The 15,548-nt window shown below is 41.3% G+C and overlaps 1 protein-coding gene across 2 annotated transcripts in view; it reads right to left on the bottom strand.

Annotated features, from left to right (window-relative positions):
* Positions 1 to 701: 701 nt before the first annotated feature.
* The window catches only part of DEF6 (DEF6 guanine nucleotide exchange factor), a 133,275-nt gene continuing 118,428 nt past the window's right edge, over positions 702 to 15,548 (bottom strand). For both annotated transcript variants that reach the window (XM_089677554.1, XM_089677555.1), the window contains 3 exons: positions 12,831 to 13,029; positions 11,691 to 11,781; positions 702 to 1,045 (listed from right to left, as the gene is read on the bottom strand). In XM_089677554.1, coding sequence (XP_089533680.1) covers positions 894 to 1,045; positions 11,691 to 11,781; positions 12,831 to 13,029 — 442 coding nt within the window. In that variant the 3' untranslated portion in view covers positions 702 to 893. The remainder of the gene's footprint in view (positions 1,046 to 11,690; positions 11,782 to 12,830; positions 13,030 to 15,548) is intronic.

Genomic DNA, 15,548 nt, shown 5'->3' with positions numbered 1-15,548 from the left:
AAATCAGGCTCACTTCTGCATAGAAATCAATCAGCTTCCAGGTTTTTTTGCCAAACCTTAATTGAACAAGCTGAAGTTAGAAGCTGATTTATTTCTATGCAGAAGTGAGCCTGATTTTGCACTCTCCAGCTTTAGTAGAAAAACTCCCGTGCACACAGACCGCACACACCCACAGGCAGATTCAGTAAAAGTGCATCCTTAGAATGTGTATGTGAAATTGAAAGAACCAATAGGTTAAAACAGGGTATCTGACCCTAATCCATTAAACTCTGCAAATATTGTCTCTAACAATTTGCTCTATTTTCACACTTCAATTTAAATGCTGCCAGTAATTCTAACAAAAGACAGAGAAGTATACATTTGTGTATATTTAAGTGTTTAACATCCCACACCATAAACAACTTGATTAGAATCCATTTCCTTTAGCTCATGAATGTGACAAGGAAATTACCAAACTAATTTTGGTTCTCTTATATACATCACTCTGCTCATTACTAAAAACAGATTGAAAAAAAAGATCCTCTTTGCAGTAACTGTATGTACAATAGATAGGAAATTGTGCAATATGACTGTAAAAGATGTACAGCATGTGTGCTTTCTTGTCTCATACTACTGCAGTCTATATCCCTCTTTTTTTTTTTTTTTTTATTTCATTCTCGGTTAACTAGAACAGTAATTGTAATAAGGCCAATGACACAGGATTCAGATTTTATGTTTTAATAGTTACAAAGAATCTCATAAGAATGATTAAACAATAACAATTGCAATACACTGATATCGAAATGCCTTTTTTCTTTTTTTTTTTTTTTTTTTTTTTTTTTTTTTTAGAATATATACATAAATGTTTCATTATCTATACACACAAACTAAATTTCAGTGGCTGACAGATTATCTCATAGGTTTACTGAATTTTCCAATTGGTCTCCAGTACTTTGAGGGGCTTTTTTCTCCTCTAACATCTGCAGTCTTTTAATAGATAAGTCCCGACGAATGAGACTTGGGCCCCATAATCCCTGAAATCCACCAGCAGAGGCTGAGCGTTTTTCTGGTCAAATAAGAAGAAAGGTATTTATAAATGTAGTTAAGGTGTTCTGCCCCTTGATGCCCCAAGGTAGTCTTTCAGACTCCTCTTTCCCCTGTGTGTGGTTGTCTGCACCAAAAGAGAAAGCAACTAATGGATTTTTGAAAATGAAACAAGGAAGCCAATTGTTTTCTGGGGCCATCACAGACATCATGCTGACCTATTAAAATGCTGCTCATGTGAAGGTTATCATAGTATCCCACATAAAAACTTTGTTGCAGAAGCATTGTATATGATGTTTGTAAACAATATGTGTTGGGGCTTACTAGTTTTTTTTGTCCTGCATGAAATATGTTTTCAGGTTACTTTTACCAACAAAGTATGTAAAGTCAAACCAAAATTACTGAAAGTAAACGACTTCACCACAAATTAAACAGTCTGATTTTCACTCTTCCATGAACAAACACTAAAAAAATCAGAGAAGACACCCACGCTCATTTCAATGTTACTGTTCTTAACCCCTTCATGGCTAAGGGTAAAACAAACCTAAATGCCTAAGCACAATTTTGCAACGTTGACATGTGTTAGTAAAACCGTACATATCATCACAACTACTATGTACATCCAGGTGAATTATACCTTGTTTTTTTCAGGACAAATTGGGCTTTCATTTGGTGGTAAATGGTAATGGATATCTCCTGATTTTTTTTTTTTTTTATATCAAAGGTAAACTGGCCCAAGATGGTAAAATAATACTTTTTTTAATTTAACTTTGTGTTTCTTGTTACTGCCATAACCTACCACCAAAGAACAACCCAAAATAAATTCTCCAGCTCTTGACGATCGCATCATATATGTGTATGTTATTTGTTGTTTGTACCCGTAGTACAGCCCAGAAACAATAGTGCGCATTTTGTTTTTGTCTTTTTTTTTTTTTACCTAAAACACACCAATTTTTTTTAATCCTGACCTTTGACCCTGACCTTTTGACCCAAACACTAACCCTGCACTAGATCAAACCTTGATCTAGGTATTTTTTTCTTTTATTTATCTTTTTTTTTTTTTCTACAAACTTTTTTTTTCTCTCTATGCCAGGAGTTAGGAGATACAATGTATCTCTCTTCTCCATTTATAGAGAAAAAAAACAAGGGGGCTGGGCTGTACAGTGACTGATCACTGTGATAGCCAATCAGAGGCTATCACAGCGATCATGTGAGCCGGAATCTGGAGTCCTGGGTCCCGATCGGTAGAACGGGACCCGGGGCTCTCTATGACACTGAAGTCTTTGTGCTGAGAGCGCGCTGTGCGGCGCTCTTCCAGCACAAAGACAGGTATGCAAATATGCAGCCCCACGGAAAAAAGCCCAGTTCCGTGAGGCCGCATATTTGTGTTACGTCAGCGTCAAGGGGTTAAATAAAAGCTAGCATCTGGGTTTTTTTACGAGTTTGTGGGATTTAACCTTTAAATACGGAAAGGCTTCTTTATGATAAGAGCTGTGAAAATGTGTAGTAAACTCCCTCTGGTTTTAGTCAGCTCAGTAAATTGTTTTTTTAAAAAGGCCTGGATTTTTTCCTAAATGCACATACTATAACTGGATACTAATATTTATAGGATTTTATGATTAGGAATTTATTTCCCTTTCTGGAGCAACCTGGATCATGCTTTATTGGGGGTTTTGCCTACCTCAGGATCAATTGTGGGTATAGGATTGTGTATATATGATGTCGCTCCATTTCCTCATGCTTAACTTCTCAAAAACAGAGCTCCTTGTCTTTCCCCCTGCTCACACCCCCCCCCCCCATCCTATCCATCACTACCAACAACACCACCATCAATCCCGCCCAGCAAGCCAAAGTCCTTGGCGTCACTCTGGACTCAAACCTTTCCTTACAACCTCATGTCAAATCACTTACAAACACATGTAGGCTCCACCTCTGCAACATCGCCAAGATACGCTCCTTCCTTACCCCAGACACCACTAAACTACTCGTTCACTCCCTAATTGTCTCACGCCTTGACTACTGCAACTCCCTTCTCACCGGCCTACCCCAGTGCAGGCTCTCCCCACTTCAGACCATCCTGAACTCAGCGGCTAGACCAGGGGTGGGCAAACTTTTTGACTTGAGGGCCGCAATGGGTTCATATATTGGACCCGGGGGCCGGACCAAGAGTAGATGAATGATGTGTATGTGTCATCCATAGTAAGTATAGTAATATTCCCCCATAGTAAGCATAGTAATTAATCCCCCATAGTAATTAATCCCCCATATAGTAATTAATCCCCCATATAGTAATTCATCCCCCATAGTAATTCATCCCCCATATAGTAATTCATCCCCCATAGTAATTCATCCCCCATATAGTAATTCGTCCCCCATATAGTAATTCGTCCCCCATAGTAATTCATCCCCCCTATAGTAATTCATCCCCCATAGTAATTCATCCCCCATATAGTAATTCATCCCCCATATAGTAATTCATCCCCCACATAGTAATTCATCCCCCATATTAATTCATCCCCCATATAGTAATTCATCCCCCATATAGTAAGTCCCCCATATAGTAATTCATTCCCCATATAGTAAGTCCTCCATATAGTAATTCATTCCCCATATAGTAAGTCCCCCATATAGTAATTCATTCCCCATATAGTAAGTCCTCCATATAGTAATTCATTCCCCATATAGTAAGTCCTCCATATAGTAATTCATCCCCCATATAGTAAGTCCCCCATATAGTAATTCATCCCCCATATAGTAAGTCCTCCATATAGTAATTCATTCCCCATATAGTAAGTCCCCCATATAGTAATTCATTCCCCATATAGTAAGTCCCCCATATAGTAATTAATTCCCCATATAGTAAGTCCCCCATATAGTAATTCATTCCCCATATAGTAAGTCCTCCATATAGTAATTCATTCCCCATATAGTAAGTCCCCCATATAGTAATTCATCCCCCATATAGTAAGTCCCCCCCCTGTGTCAATTCACTTACCTTTGGTCCGCGCGTTCCTCTCGTATTCCCGCGCCGTTCTGGTCTTCAGGGAGGACTGTGAGAGGAGTTCGTCACGCTGCCCCGCCTACATCCTGACAGCTGCAGAGTCCTGACGTCCGAGAGGAGGGAGGGGGGCGGCCATCCGAGAGGGGGGGCGGCCATCCGAGAGGAGAGGAGGGGAGGGGAGAGGAGGAGAGGAGGGAGGGGAGAGGAGGAGAGGAGGGAGGGGAGCGGGCGCCCGGCACACAGGAGAGCCGCATCTAAATTTGTAAAGAGCCGCGGCTTGCCGACCACTGGCCTTGCGGGAGCCTAGCTCCGCGGGCCGGATTAAAAGGTCCGCCGGGCCGTAGTTTGCCCATTGCTGGGCTAGACTGATCCATCTCACCAACCGCTCCACCTCTGCCACCCCCCTCTGTCATTCCCTCCACTGGCTCCCGGTTGCCCAACGCATCAAATTCAAACTACTGACTCTGACCTACAAAGCCATTCACAACACTGCCCTACCTACCTCACCAACCTGATTCCCAAGTACCACCCTACCCGTACCCTTCGCTCCTCACAGGACCTCCTTCTGTCTTGCTCCCTGGTCTCCTCCTCCCACGCATGACTGCAAGACTTCTCCAGGTCCTCCCCCATCCTCTGGAACTCACTGCCCCAATCCATCAGATTGTCGCCTTCCCTCCTCACCTTCAGGCGCTCCCTGAAAACCCACCTCTTCAGGGAAGCCTACCCCACCCTTACCTAACAGCCATCCTCCTTCATTTCTCCTACCACTCCATCCCCCACAGCCACTTCCTCCTGTGCCACTACCCCCTCCCTCCTAGATTGTAAGCTCGAAAGAGTAGGGCCCTCTAACCCCTCGTGTGCTGTTTGTTGTTGCTGTGCTGTTTCATGTATTGTCCCCCCCCCCCCCACTATTGTACAGCGCTGAGCAAACCCTTTGGCGCTATATAAATCCGATGTAATAATAATATGGAGGTTTTCCATTTGTGTATGCGTGTGGGTTGAACTGGATGAACTTGTGTTTTTTTTTTTCAACCAACTAACTATGTAACTATAGCAGATGCTAGTGGGTGCACCCCCCAGTACAACAACAAAAAAAAGTAAAGAAAGAAAAGGCAGTGCTACCTCCTCACAATCCTGTGTGAGCCAAGATAAAACAATTCACTCAAAAACTCTATAGAGTGCAAGCATGAAAAAAATGTGTATACTTTTAAAAAATATTCATGTTTACAATACTATGCAGATGTGTACAAAAAATAAAGCAATATGTAATAAACAAAAAAATTAAAGAAAAATCGCACTAGGGCTTAAATATGTGAAAACAATAAACAGCAGCTGACACAATACCCTAATACCTGGTAACATAATCATTATGAATTAAAATATATGTGCAGAAATAGAAGTTCTAAAACGAAAGCTAAATGTCCCAAATTAAGAGCTGAAAGACAAATCAGATCTTCTGTGTATAGCAAGAGGAAACTAACCGTAGATCCCCACAATAAAGCTGCGCACCACCTCAGTGTGAATAGAAAGGGGGGGCTTATCAGAATTGAGTAACCCCAGTAATGAGTGGTCATACAACGCTTTGCGCACTCCAAAAGGATATCCAACTCTCCCTTGATGGTCAAACAACCACACCACCACAATCTCTCAGGTCAGTATACAATTGGGCTCAAATACACTGCTCAAAAAAATTAAAGGAACACTTGGAAAATGCATCAGATCTCAATGGGGAAAAATATCATGCTGGATGTCTATACTGAAATGGACTGGGTAATGTGTTAGGAATGTAAGGATGCCCCATCATTTGATGGAAATTAAAATTATCATCCTACAGAGGACTGAATTCAAAGACACCCCAAAAATCAAAGTGAAAAAATCATGCAGCAGAGTAGTCCGTTTTGTGTAAATTTCATTGCAGCAACTCAAAATGGTACTCGGTAGTTTGTATGGCCCCCACGTGCTTGTATGCATGCCTGACAACGTCAGGGCATGCTCCTAATGACATGACGAATGGTGTCATGGGGTGTTTCCTCCCAGATCTGGACCAGGTCATCACTGAGTTCCTGGACAGTCTGAGTTGCAACCTGGCGGCTTTGGATGGACTGAAAAATAATATCCCAGAGGTGTTCTATTGGATTTAGGTCAGGTAAGCGTGGGGCCATTCAATGTTATCAATTCCTTCATCCTCCAGGAACTGCCTACATACTCTCCCCACATGAGGCTGGACATTGTCATGCACCAGGAGGAATCCAGGACCCACTGCACCAACGTAGGGTCTGACAGTGGGTCCAAGAATTTCCTCCCGTTACATAATGGCAGTCAGGGTGCCATTGTCTAGCCCAGCAATGGGCAAACTACGGCCCGGCGGAAATCCGGCCCGCGGAGCTAGGCTCCCGCTAGGCTCCTCTCACAGTCCGCCCTGAAGACTGGTGTAGCATGAAAATCTGTCTCCTATGAGGATCTGTCCCCCTCGACGTATCTGCGCATATGCCGGAGATCGCCGATCGGCTGCTAATGCCTGAAACTGGCACATGCGCAGATACGTCGAGGGGGACAGATCCTCATAGGAGACAGATTTTCATGCGACACCGGAACGGCGAGAGGAACGCGCGGAGCAAAGGTAAGTGAATTGACACAGGGGGGACTTGGGGACTTAATATGGGGGATGAATTAATATGGGAGATGAATTACTATATGGGGGATGAATTACTATGGGGGATGAATTACTATATGGGGCATGAATTACTATGGGGGATGAATTACTATGGGGGACAAATTACTATATGGGGGATGAATTACTATGGGGGATGAATTACTATATGGGGGATTAATTACTATGCTTACTATGGGGGAATATTACTATACTTACTATGGATGACACATACACATCATTCATCTACTCTTGGTCCGGCCCCCGGGTTCAATATATAAACCCATTGCGGCCCTCAAGTCAAAAAGTTTGCCCACCCCTGGTCTAGCCTGTAGAGGTCTGTGCGTCCCTACATAGATATGCCACCCCAGACCATCAGTGACCTACCACCAAAACGGTCATGCTGAACAATGTTACAAGCAGCATAACGTTTTCCACGGCTTCTCCAGACCCTTTCACGTCTGTCACATGTTAAGGGTGAACCTGCTATCATTTGTGAAAAGCACAGGGTGCCAATAGCGGACCTGCCAATTCTGGTGTTCAATGGCAAATCCCAATCGAGCTCTCTGGGGCTGGGCAGTGAGCACATGGCCCACTAGAGGACGTTCGGCCCTCAGGCCACCCTCATGAAGTCTGTTTTTGCTTGTTTGGTTATTTTGTAGGGCTCTGGAAGTGCTCATCCTGATCCTTCTTGCAAAAAGAAGCAGACACCAGTCCTGCTGATGGGTTAAGGACCTTCTACGGTCCTGTCCAGCTCTCCTAGAGTAACTGCCTGTCTCCTCGAATTTCCTCCATGCTCTTGAGACTGCTGGGAGACACAGCAAATCTTCTGGCAATGGCACGTATTGATGTGCCATCATGGAGGAGTTGGACTGCCTGTGCAAGCTCTATAGGGTCCAGGTATTGCCTCATGCTACCAGTAGTGACACTGACCCTAGCCAAATGCAAAACTAGTGAAAAACAGTCAGATGAGTATGTCAGTGGCCTCCACCTGTAAAACCATTCCTGTTTTGGGGTCATCTCATTGTTGCCCATCTTGTGCACCTGTTGTTAATTTCATTAACACCAAAAGCAGCTGAAACTGATTAACAACCTCCTCTGCTACTTAACTGACCAGATCAATATCCCAGGACTTAATGCAATACTCTCATTAAAAAGTGTTCCTTTAATTTTTTTGACCAGTGTATATTATGAAAGTGCTAGGTCCTGCCACTGTGGAAAAATAGGAAAAAGTGACACAGGGTTCTCACAGCTGCAGAGTGGGGGTTCCAGAATGTCAATTCTGAGCAGAGAGACAATTTTTAATTTCTGGATTAGGGTCTGGATTCTTTCAAGAGCTTTGGTAGGAAAGAAACCTCCAACCTTGTGTTGAGTGTTACTGGAAACCAACAGACTGAGTGTACAGGTGTGTACACCCTTTATAATCAATGGCATAACAGCAGGTCAGGGCTCCCCCCCCTTCCCAGGAGTCCATGAGGCTGCAAGGGACCAGCCAGAGGTGTGTGTTTGCACTGTACCAGTGAAGTCTTTGAGGAAACAGACAGGGCCCTTAAGTCTGAGGGCAAAAATGTGCAGGGAGCTGTGAGAAGTGCAGAGATTGCACATAAGCACTGTGAGGCAGTCTGAGGGATCATACCAGAGGCCAAAGCTTAAGGTATGAGTAGTGGTGCTGCAGAAGCAAGCCAGGAGGCTTAATGACATTTATTTTTGTGTTGTTGGTGGAACCCCCTGTGAGGGCAGCAGTGTATTTTCTTGGACTACATATTCTTTTCAATAAAAAGTGGGCCATCCAGCCCTGAACAGTACTATGGCATGGTCTGAGCTCACTGGAAAACTCACTACACTTGAACCAATACCCCTGCAATATTACAATATACAACCCAAATTCCACAAAAGTTGGGACACTGTGTAAAGTCTACATACAAACAGAATGCAATGATTTGCAAGTCTCATAAACCCATATTTTATTCACAACAGAAAATAGAAAACATATCAATTTTTTAAAATGAGAAAATGTACCATTTTAGGGGAAAAAAATTAGGTGATTTTGAAATTGATGGCAGCAACACATTTCAAAAATGTTACATTACATACTTCGGACACCTGCATTTTGTACATTACATACACCTGATATCTACACTTTGTATGTTTCATACTTTTGACCCCTGTGCTCTGTACAAGCTTTATATCCCTGCTGCAGTTTTACCACACCCAAATTTCTCCAGGATACAGACTGCCTGCAGGCTAAAAAAAGGGTGGTCAAGCTCAGCCCCTGGCCTTGTGAGGTGGGTGGGCCCTGTCAGGTAGGCTGTATAGGGTCCTATGACTTCCAGCAGTGGCCCTGCCTAAACTACTCACAACATATACAGTAATTTTGTTTAACCTCTCTAGCGGTCTGATTATGTCCATATTTCTGTGCTCAAAGCGGTAAATTTTTTTGCATGGAAATATGTAGTTTTTTTATTGTAGGCCTGTAATTTTTTAGGAATAACTCACTGAAATCTGTCCAAACAAGAGTATAGTAAACATCCCGGGTATGTTAAAATTTGAAACACGAAATCAAATTATAATTTAATAATCATAAAAAATAATAAATTTAATTCAATAATATAAGCAAACCAAAAACACTGAAATTTGAAATATAGCGCCAAGTTTGCACATCACTAAGCAACGTCGCAAAACGGAACCTGTAAGACGGAGGACATTGCCGGGGACACTGCAGGGAGGACATTGCGGGAGCACAGGACAAGGTAAGTGCAGAAGAGATCCCGGAGCAGCGCTGCAAGGTGTTCCTGAGTGTAGCTCGGGGTTACTGCTTGTGGTGCTGAAACTTTACCCCGAGCTACACTCGGGAATACCGCCAAGGAGGTTAAGACTCCAAGTAAAATCTGCAAATATACCCAATCAAAAAGAATTGTAGCTATGTGGTTTACTCAGCAAAAGCACATACATGCAATGCTATTTGGAGGAATTAGAAATCATTCAACACAGTATAACAGACTTTATGTCCTGTACCAGGCATATTCCTTTACAAATACATTTATTTCTGTTTTGCGTCCACAGGAATATACTGTATAGATGTTTTGATTCTGTAGGAATTTACCTTGTTGGCGCCCACATAACAAGTGTGGCGGCAAAAGAGTCACCACATATATGAATCACTGGTCAGCTGATATTTCTTTGCACAGAGCATGCTTACTGCAAGTTTCCAGTACAGAGACCAAACTGTCAAAGACAGCTCTTGGTCCCCACTATTGATCAGAACTTGGCGGGATCAGCTCCCAATTATGTGAGCACTGTGGCAGCCAATTGCAGTAGTCACATGATCACCCTATGGGCATTTAGAACACTTTAAAAGGATGCCAGAGTAGGCGGCATGGGATTAAGAATGAGCAAAACTAAAACAAATAATATTCCGTCCAGCCCGTGCCTCATTGGCCTACATCATCGCAGGCTATCCCCTCTTCAGTCTATCATGAATGCTGCTGCCAGACTCATCCACCTTACTAACCATTCTGTATCTGCCACCCCTCTCTGCCAATCCCTGCACTGGCTTCACATTGCCCAACGGATAAAATTCAAAACGCCCCAAATGACATCACCGATCTTGTCTCTAAATACTCTCCGCTCCTCGCAAGACCTCCTACTCTCTAGCTCCCTTGTCTCCTCCTCCCATGCTCGTCTCCAGGACTTCTCCAGAGCTTCCCCCATCCTCTGAAACTCTCTACACCAATTTATTAGACTATCACCTACTCTGCTCACTTTTAGGCGATCTCTGAAAACCTATCTCTTCAGGGAAGCCTATCCTGCCCTCAGCTAATACGGGAATCTTCTACTCTTCCAACCAGTCCATCCCCCACAGTTACTACCTTTTGTACCACTAGCCCCTCCCTCCTAGATTGTAGGCTCCTATCCCTCTTGTATTGTTGCTGTATTGTCTCCTGTTATATTGTAAAGCGCTGAGCAAACTGTTGCCACTATATAAATCCTGTATTATAATAATAATAATAATATGAACTCATAGTAACACAATATGTTCAGTTTAAAAGCCCTGAAAGTGAACCTGTGCTCTACCGATGCAGCACAAAGCAGAAAAACATTGAGTGGTTCACTGAGTCTACCCGATTTTTTTTTTTTTTGCTTTTGTTTTTTTTCTTTAGGGGGGGGTGTTGTGTGTGCATTTTATGTTTTGTTTTTAGGGGTTCTGGGTTTCTTTTTTGTTAACTTTTTTTGTCTGAGTATAGATCTATGTTTGTCCCAAGCATGTTTGAAGCTATTTACTGTTGACTGGCTCACTACCTCTGCTGGAAGTTTATTCCAAGCATCAACTACTCTTTCAGTAAAATAGTACTTTCTGAGATTAGTTTTGAACTTTCCTCCAGTTAGTTTTAAGGTAATGTCCCCATGTTCTTGATTTTGGTTTCATGTTTAAAATACTGCCCTCCTGAACTTTATTCACCTCCTTGATGTATATAAAGGTTTCAATCATGTCTCCCCTTTCCCTTCTTTCCTCCAGACTGTACATGTTAAGTTCCTGAAGTTGCTCTTGCTATGTTTTATCCCCCAGACCTTTCACCATTTTTGTTACCCATCTCTGGACTTGTTCTATCTTATTAATATCTTTTTGTAAGTGAGGTCTCCAGAACTGGACATAGGATTCTAAATGAGGTCTAACTAAAGATCTATATAGTGGAATCAGAACCTCCTCCCTCCTGTTTGCTCATTTTGTAATCATCTGAAATAAGTTCCCCCAAGTCTTTTTCCTCTGAAGTGCTGACTAACCCTGTACCCCCAATGTTGGACGTGAAGAGAAATTTCCAGTACATTCTCCCATGCGAGAGTGTTAGGGCTTGGATACTGGCTGCTCACAGACCCAACACTGTCATCCTGCACAGGCAAAGCACACAAACAATTTAGTGAGGGACCCATTTTTCACAAAACATTTAGTGAGGGACCCATAAATGCAGCTTTCAATGCAGCTAATTTAAAATGGAAATCTGTACATAGAGGACCCACCTCCAGGAGATATAGGATGCATTAACCTGTTCATCTGAACGTTCCAATGTCGGACATTTGTACTGGCTTGGTGAAGTTTCCTTTGTGCCACCTGCATTTAACATACATAAATACAATTTTAAACAAAATAATATTAATCTGTGGGTAATAAAATCTGTTGTTTTCTAATTGACTTAAAGCAGAACTACGCTGTATCTGAGCACCAGAAACCAAAAGCGCAATGTAATTTATTTTTAATATTCAAAGCAAACTCACCCATCCATGTCTAAATGCTTTATTTTGCTGACAAATCACTTTTCAAAATACCCCTCTTTCATTTCTGTCTGTGGCCATCTTGAGTAAGGGCAGATGAAACCTGTAGCATTTACTTCCTGGAGTCCATCTGTCCTTACTATAGCTCAAGCATGCAGACAGGAGCATGTGCTTAGCTAAGAAAGCCCCTCCTCCCCTCCTGAAGACTCCTGGGATGTATAACATCATTTGCCTAGGCATGGAAACTAGCAAGTAGCTAAAAAGATGTAAAAACTGTTTTAAACAAGTAAATATAATATACTTTCCTTTCTATTTACTAATTCTAGCAGCATAAGGATTCAAAATAGTCAATGTTGATTGAGCATATGAAGTTTACTTTAAGCAGCTAAATTAATTTGCTTTATTTTAATCTTTCAAACCATAACAGTACAAAACCTCTTTAGGGCACATGTTCACAGGCATTTGTTTACTTCAAGTGGGTTTTGCATTTCTATAGAAGTCTATGGGAATGCAAAACCTACTTGAAGCACATGAAAATGCAAGCCAGAAGGAGGACAACTGCAGGTCAAATGCATCTGTCAATTTATTATAAATTATCACAGAAGCAACTCAAACTGATATCAAATGGATGCCATCAACACAAAGCCTGTGAGTCCATCAACACAGGCCTTCTGCAAAGAGAACATATGCATTGTGAGCAGAGGCCAGTCTCATTTCAGAGTAGAAGAAAACAGCTATTACCCTTACAAGGGCATGGAAGGGCCAACATACAGTTTTTCCTATCAAGGCTGCAATAATTGCAAGTTTCAATATCTTGAACTTCTTAGCTACTAACGAGCACAGTGATGACAAAGGCACCATTTTAATTGACCTTAATGGACTACACACCTGTACATCTCTGTCAGCTCTTTGTCTGTTTTCCCTTACATCTTCTAATTGTCTCTGTGCCTCTAGTAGTTCTTTGTTCTTTATCTCCATTTCTTGTTGCAGCTCCTGTTTTTCCCTCTGCGCTCTCTCTACAAAATGTGCCTGTTCTTCCTGCATTCTAAGAAGAACTTGCAGTTTGTCTTCTTCTTGCATAAGCAGCCTGCCGGGGGAAAACATACAACAGAAAATATATATGAAAAAGTATAGTCAGACAGCACAATACAGTACTACGAGCAGAAGTACCTTGACTGAAAAAATTTCCCATAACCCTGAAATAATCTGTCCTTCCCTGCTTTTGTGCTTAGATTATAGTCCAGATAATTCACTGGCAGTCACCGTGGTAAGTGTAGTGGGTCTTAAATGCGGGCCCTGACGTGTCCAAGGGGTCTTTATTAGCTTTGTTTTTTGTTTTTGTTATTTATTAGGAGGGGGGTAGACAGCTTTTCAGGCCTTATGTACACATGATGTTCCCTAGATGTTTATCTCTCCTGGCAGCAGAAAAATGCTAAACGTGGCAAAAATGCATCTATACACGGTACCGCACTTACCAGCATTTAGCGTTTGGACATTTATTCATTTGATTGGCCACAGTATTTTCAATTGACATGAATAAATGCACAAGTGCTAAACGTGGCTAGTGTGTAGATGTGTTTACATGCGTTTTTGCCACGTTTAGGGTTTTTTGGCCAAAACTTTCCTCTCCTTAACGCAATTCTTCTGCTTTCAGGAAAAGGAGCGTTTAACTGCCCCTAAACTCTGCTGCTCCTAAACTCTGGTAAAAGCCTATGTGTACATGGACACATAGGCTTTTACTGAGTCGAGTTCAGGGGCTTTAGCAAACAAATGCCAAAAGCTCCTAAACTCATGTTTAGGATCAGCAGTGTACATGAGGCCTTAATCTTTAGATTTGGATTAATGTTATTTTATCTAATATGTTTTAATTAGGTAGAAATAGGGAAAAGATGGAAGAAAATGCATATTCCTATGCTTTTCCTAACACAATGTTTTATATTAACCTGAAATATAAAAGAGCAAATCTAATTAAAAGGATATCATAAGTATAGTTTTTAATGTAATGCAGTGGCATTGTAAAGCTCAAAGTGAAATTTTGGACTCTGATTTAGAAATCCTTTTTTCCTCCTTTTTGTCATTGCATTGTAACACACATTAGAATAAACATGCTTTGTTTATATAAATGTTAGGTTTACATTAAGATAAAATCCATTTGCAGACTGAAATTAGCACGATGATGGCATTTTTACAGAATTGCGAGTATTAAATTCCAAACTGCATTATGCTCGCTAACATTAGTATCTCACATAAATGTCATATAGGGCACTCAACATATTTTTTGGGGCCTAGGGATTAATCGAGAGAGGGAATTGTGTTTAATCCGTTAATTGAATTTACCGGTTTTAAACTTGATTTTTTTTACACTTTCTTTATGAAGCCATCTGAGCCATTAAGAAAAGAAGTGTTGGAGAATTTGGTCAATGACCCTTTATCGAAATTATCTTCTCTTTGCTTTATGTGATCAACATTTATTTTTAAATTATGGGCCGTGATGATGAATTAAATGTTTTACCTATGCATGCTTCTAAGTTAAGCAAGGGAGTTTTTCGATTTACTACCCTGATTCAGTCAATATGGCACTGAGTGGAGGGCAAAAATATTGCAGTGAGCTATGCCTGCTTGGCTACTTTGTCATGTATAGTGCAATATACAAGACTAAGTTGCAGTCTTTGCTGGGAGGTAGGTTTTCTTCCAATGGCAAAGACTTTAAAAATGTTATGCTGTATGGTAGGGGTACATTATATTATTAGGCACAATCTGTTTCTATAACAAGGGATAATACAGTGAGAGTGCAAGATTACAAAGAATTATGCTCAGGTTTGCAAGATAAAAAAAGTTGATACAGTATTATATAGTTTTGATGCACATTAGTAGAGTTATTGCACCACACCTTCACAGAAGGTACCACACCTCTGCACGATGGTTAAAACAACTCCAACTCACTATTATTTAAAAATGTAGCACAAAATGTAAGTCACTAAAGTGGTCCCCAGATACTGCAGGAAATGCCCTTTACTAATGGTTCTCTGAAAATCTTTTTGCACAAAATTGTAGGTACTGCACATAGACAAATCCACACTATACTAAAAAAAAAAACAATTCACTCATTACAGTTTATTTCAAGTATTCAGTACAACATAACTAAAATATGCATAGTAACAAATTTTTTAATGTATTTTTCTGTGCTTTCAGTTAATGAAGCGCTAATTTTTTAATGTGTGTAAAATAGGCCCTAAAGGGAAATGGTTAGGCATTATCTGCACCCTAAAGTAATGCAGACTGCACAAGATGCCTAGAACCTTTACTATCCAACTATATTAACCTAGCTTGTTTTGGCACCAAGCCCGAAATCATCTGCCTCTTCTATATTGGCCATAAAGAGTACTGTCAAAGGACAGGGGGAAGGAGTGTGCAGCTCTGGGATATATCTTAGTCCCAAAGTTAGGAAAGTTAAGCCCTTAGTGAAACAGGCACATACCATCCTAAACATTAGTAACACTTGCTGTACCATCCAACCACAGCAGATGTCAGTCTCTTATAGACTTTTACAGGCTGCCGACAGGGGTCTGGACAGTGCACCTGTGCATTCCACTGACCACCTAATCA

Source organism: Staurois parvus, unplaced genomic scaffold (genome assembly GCF_062004578.1).
Source record: "Staurois parvus isolate SC_StPar_1 unplaced genomic scaffold, SC_StPar_1.0 ptg000188l, whole genome shotgun sequence".
NCBI classification, from domain to species: Eukaryota; Metazoa; Chordata; class Amphibia; order Anura; family Ranidae; genus Staurois; species Staurois parvus.
Note: the sequence above shows the minus strand (reverse complement) of the source record. Positions and strands in the feature narration are given on the sequence as shown.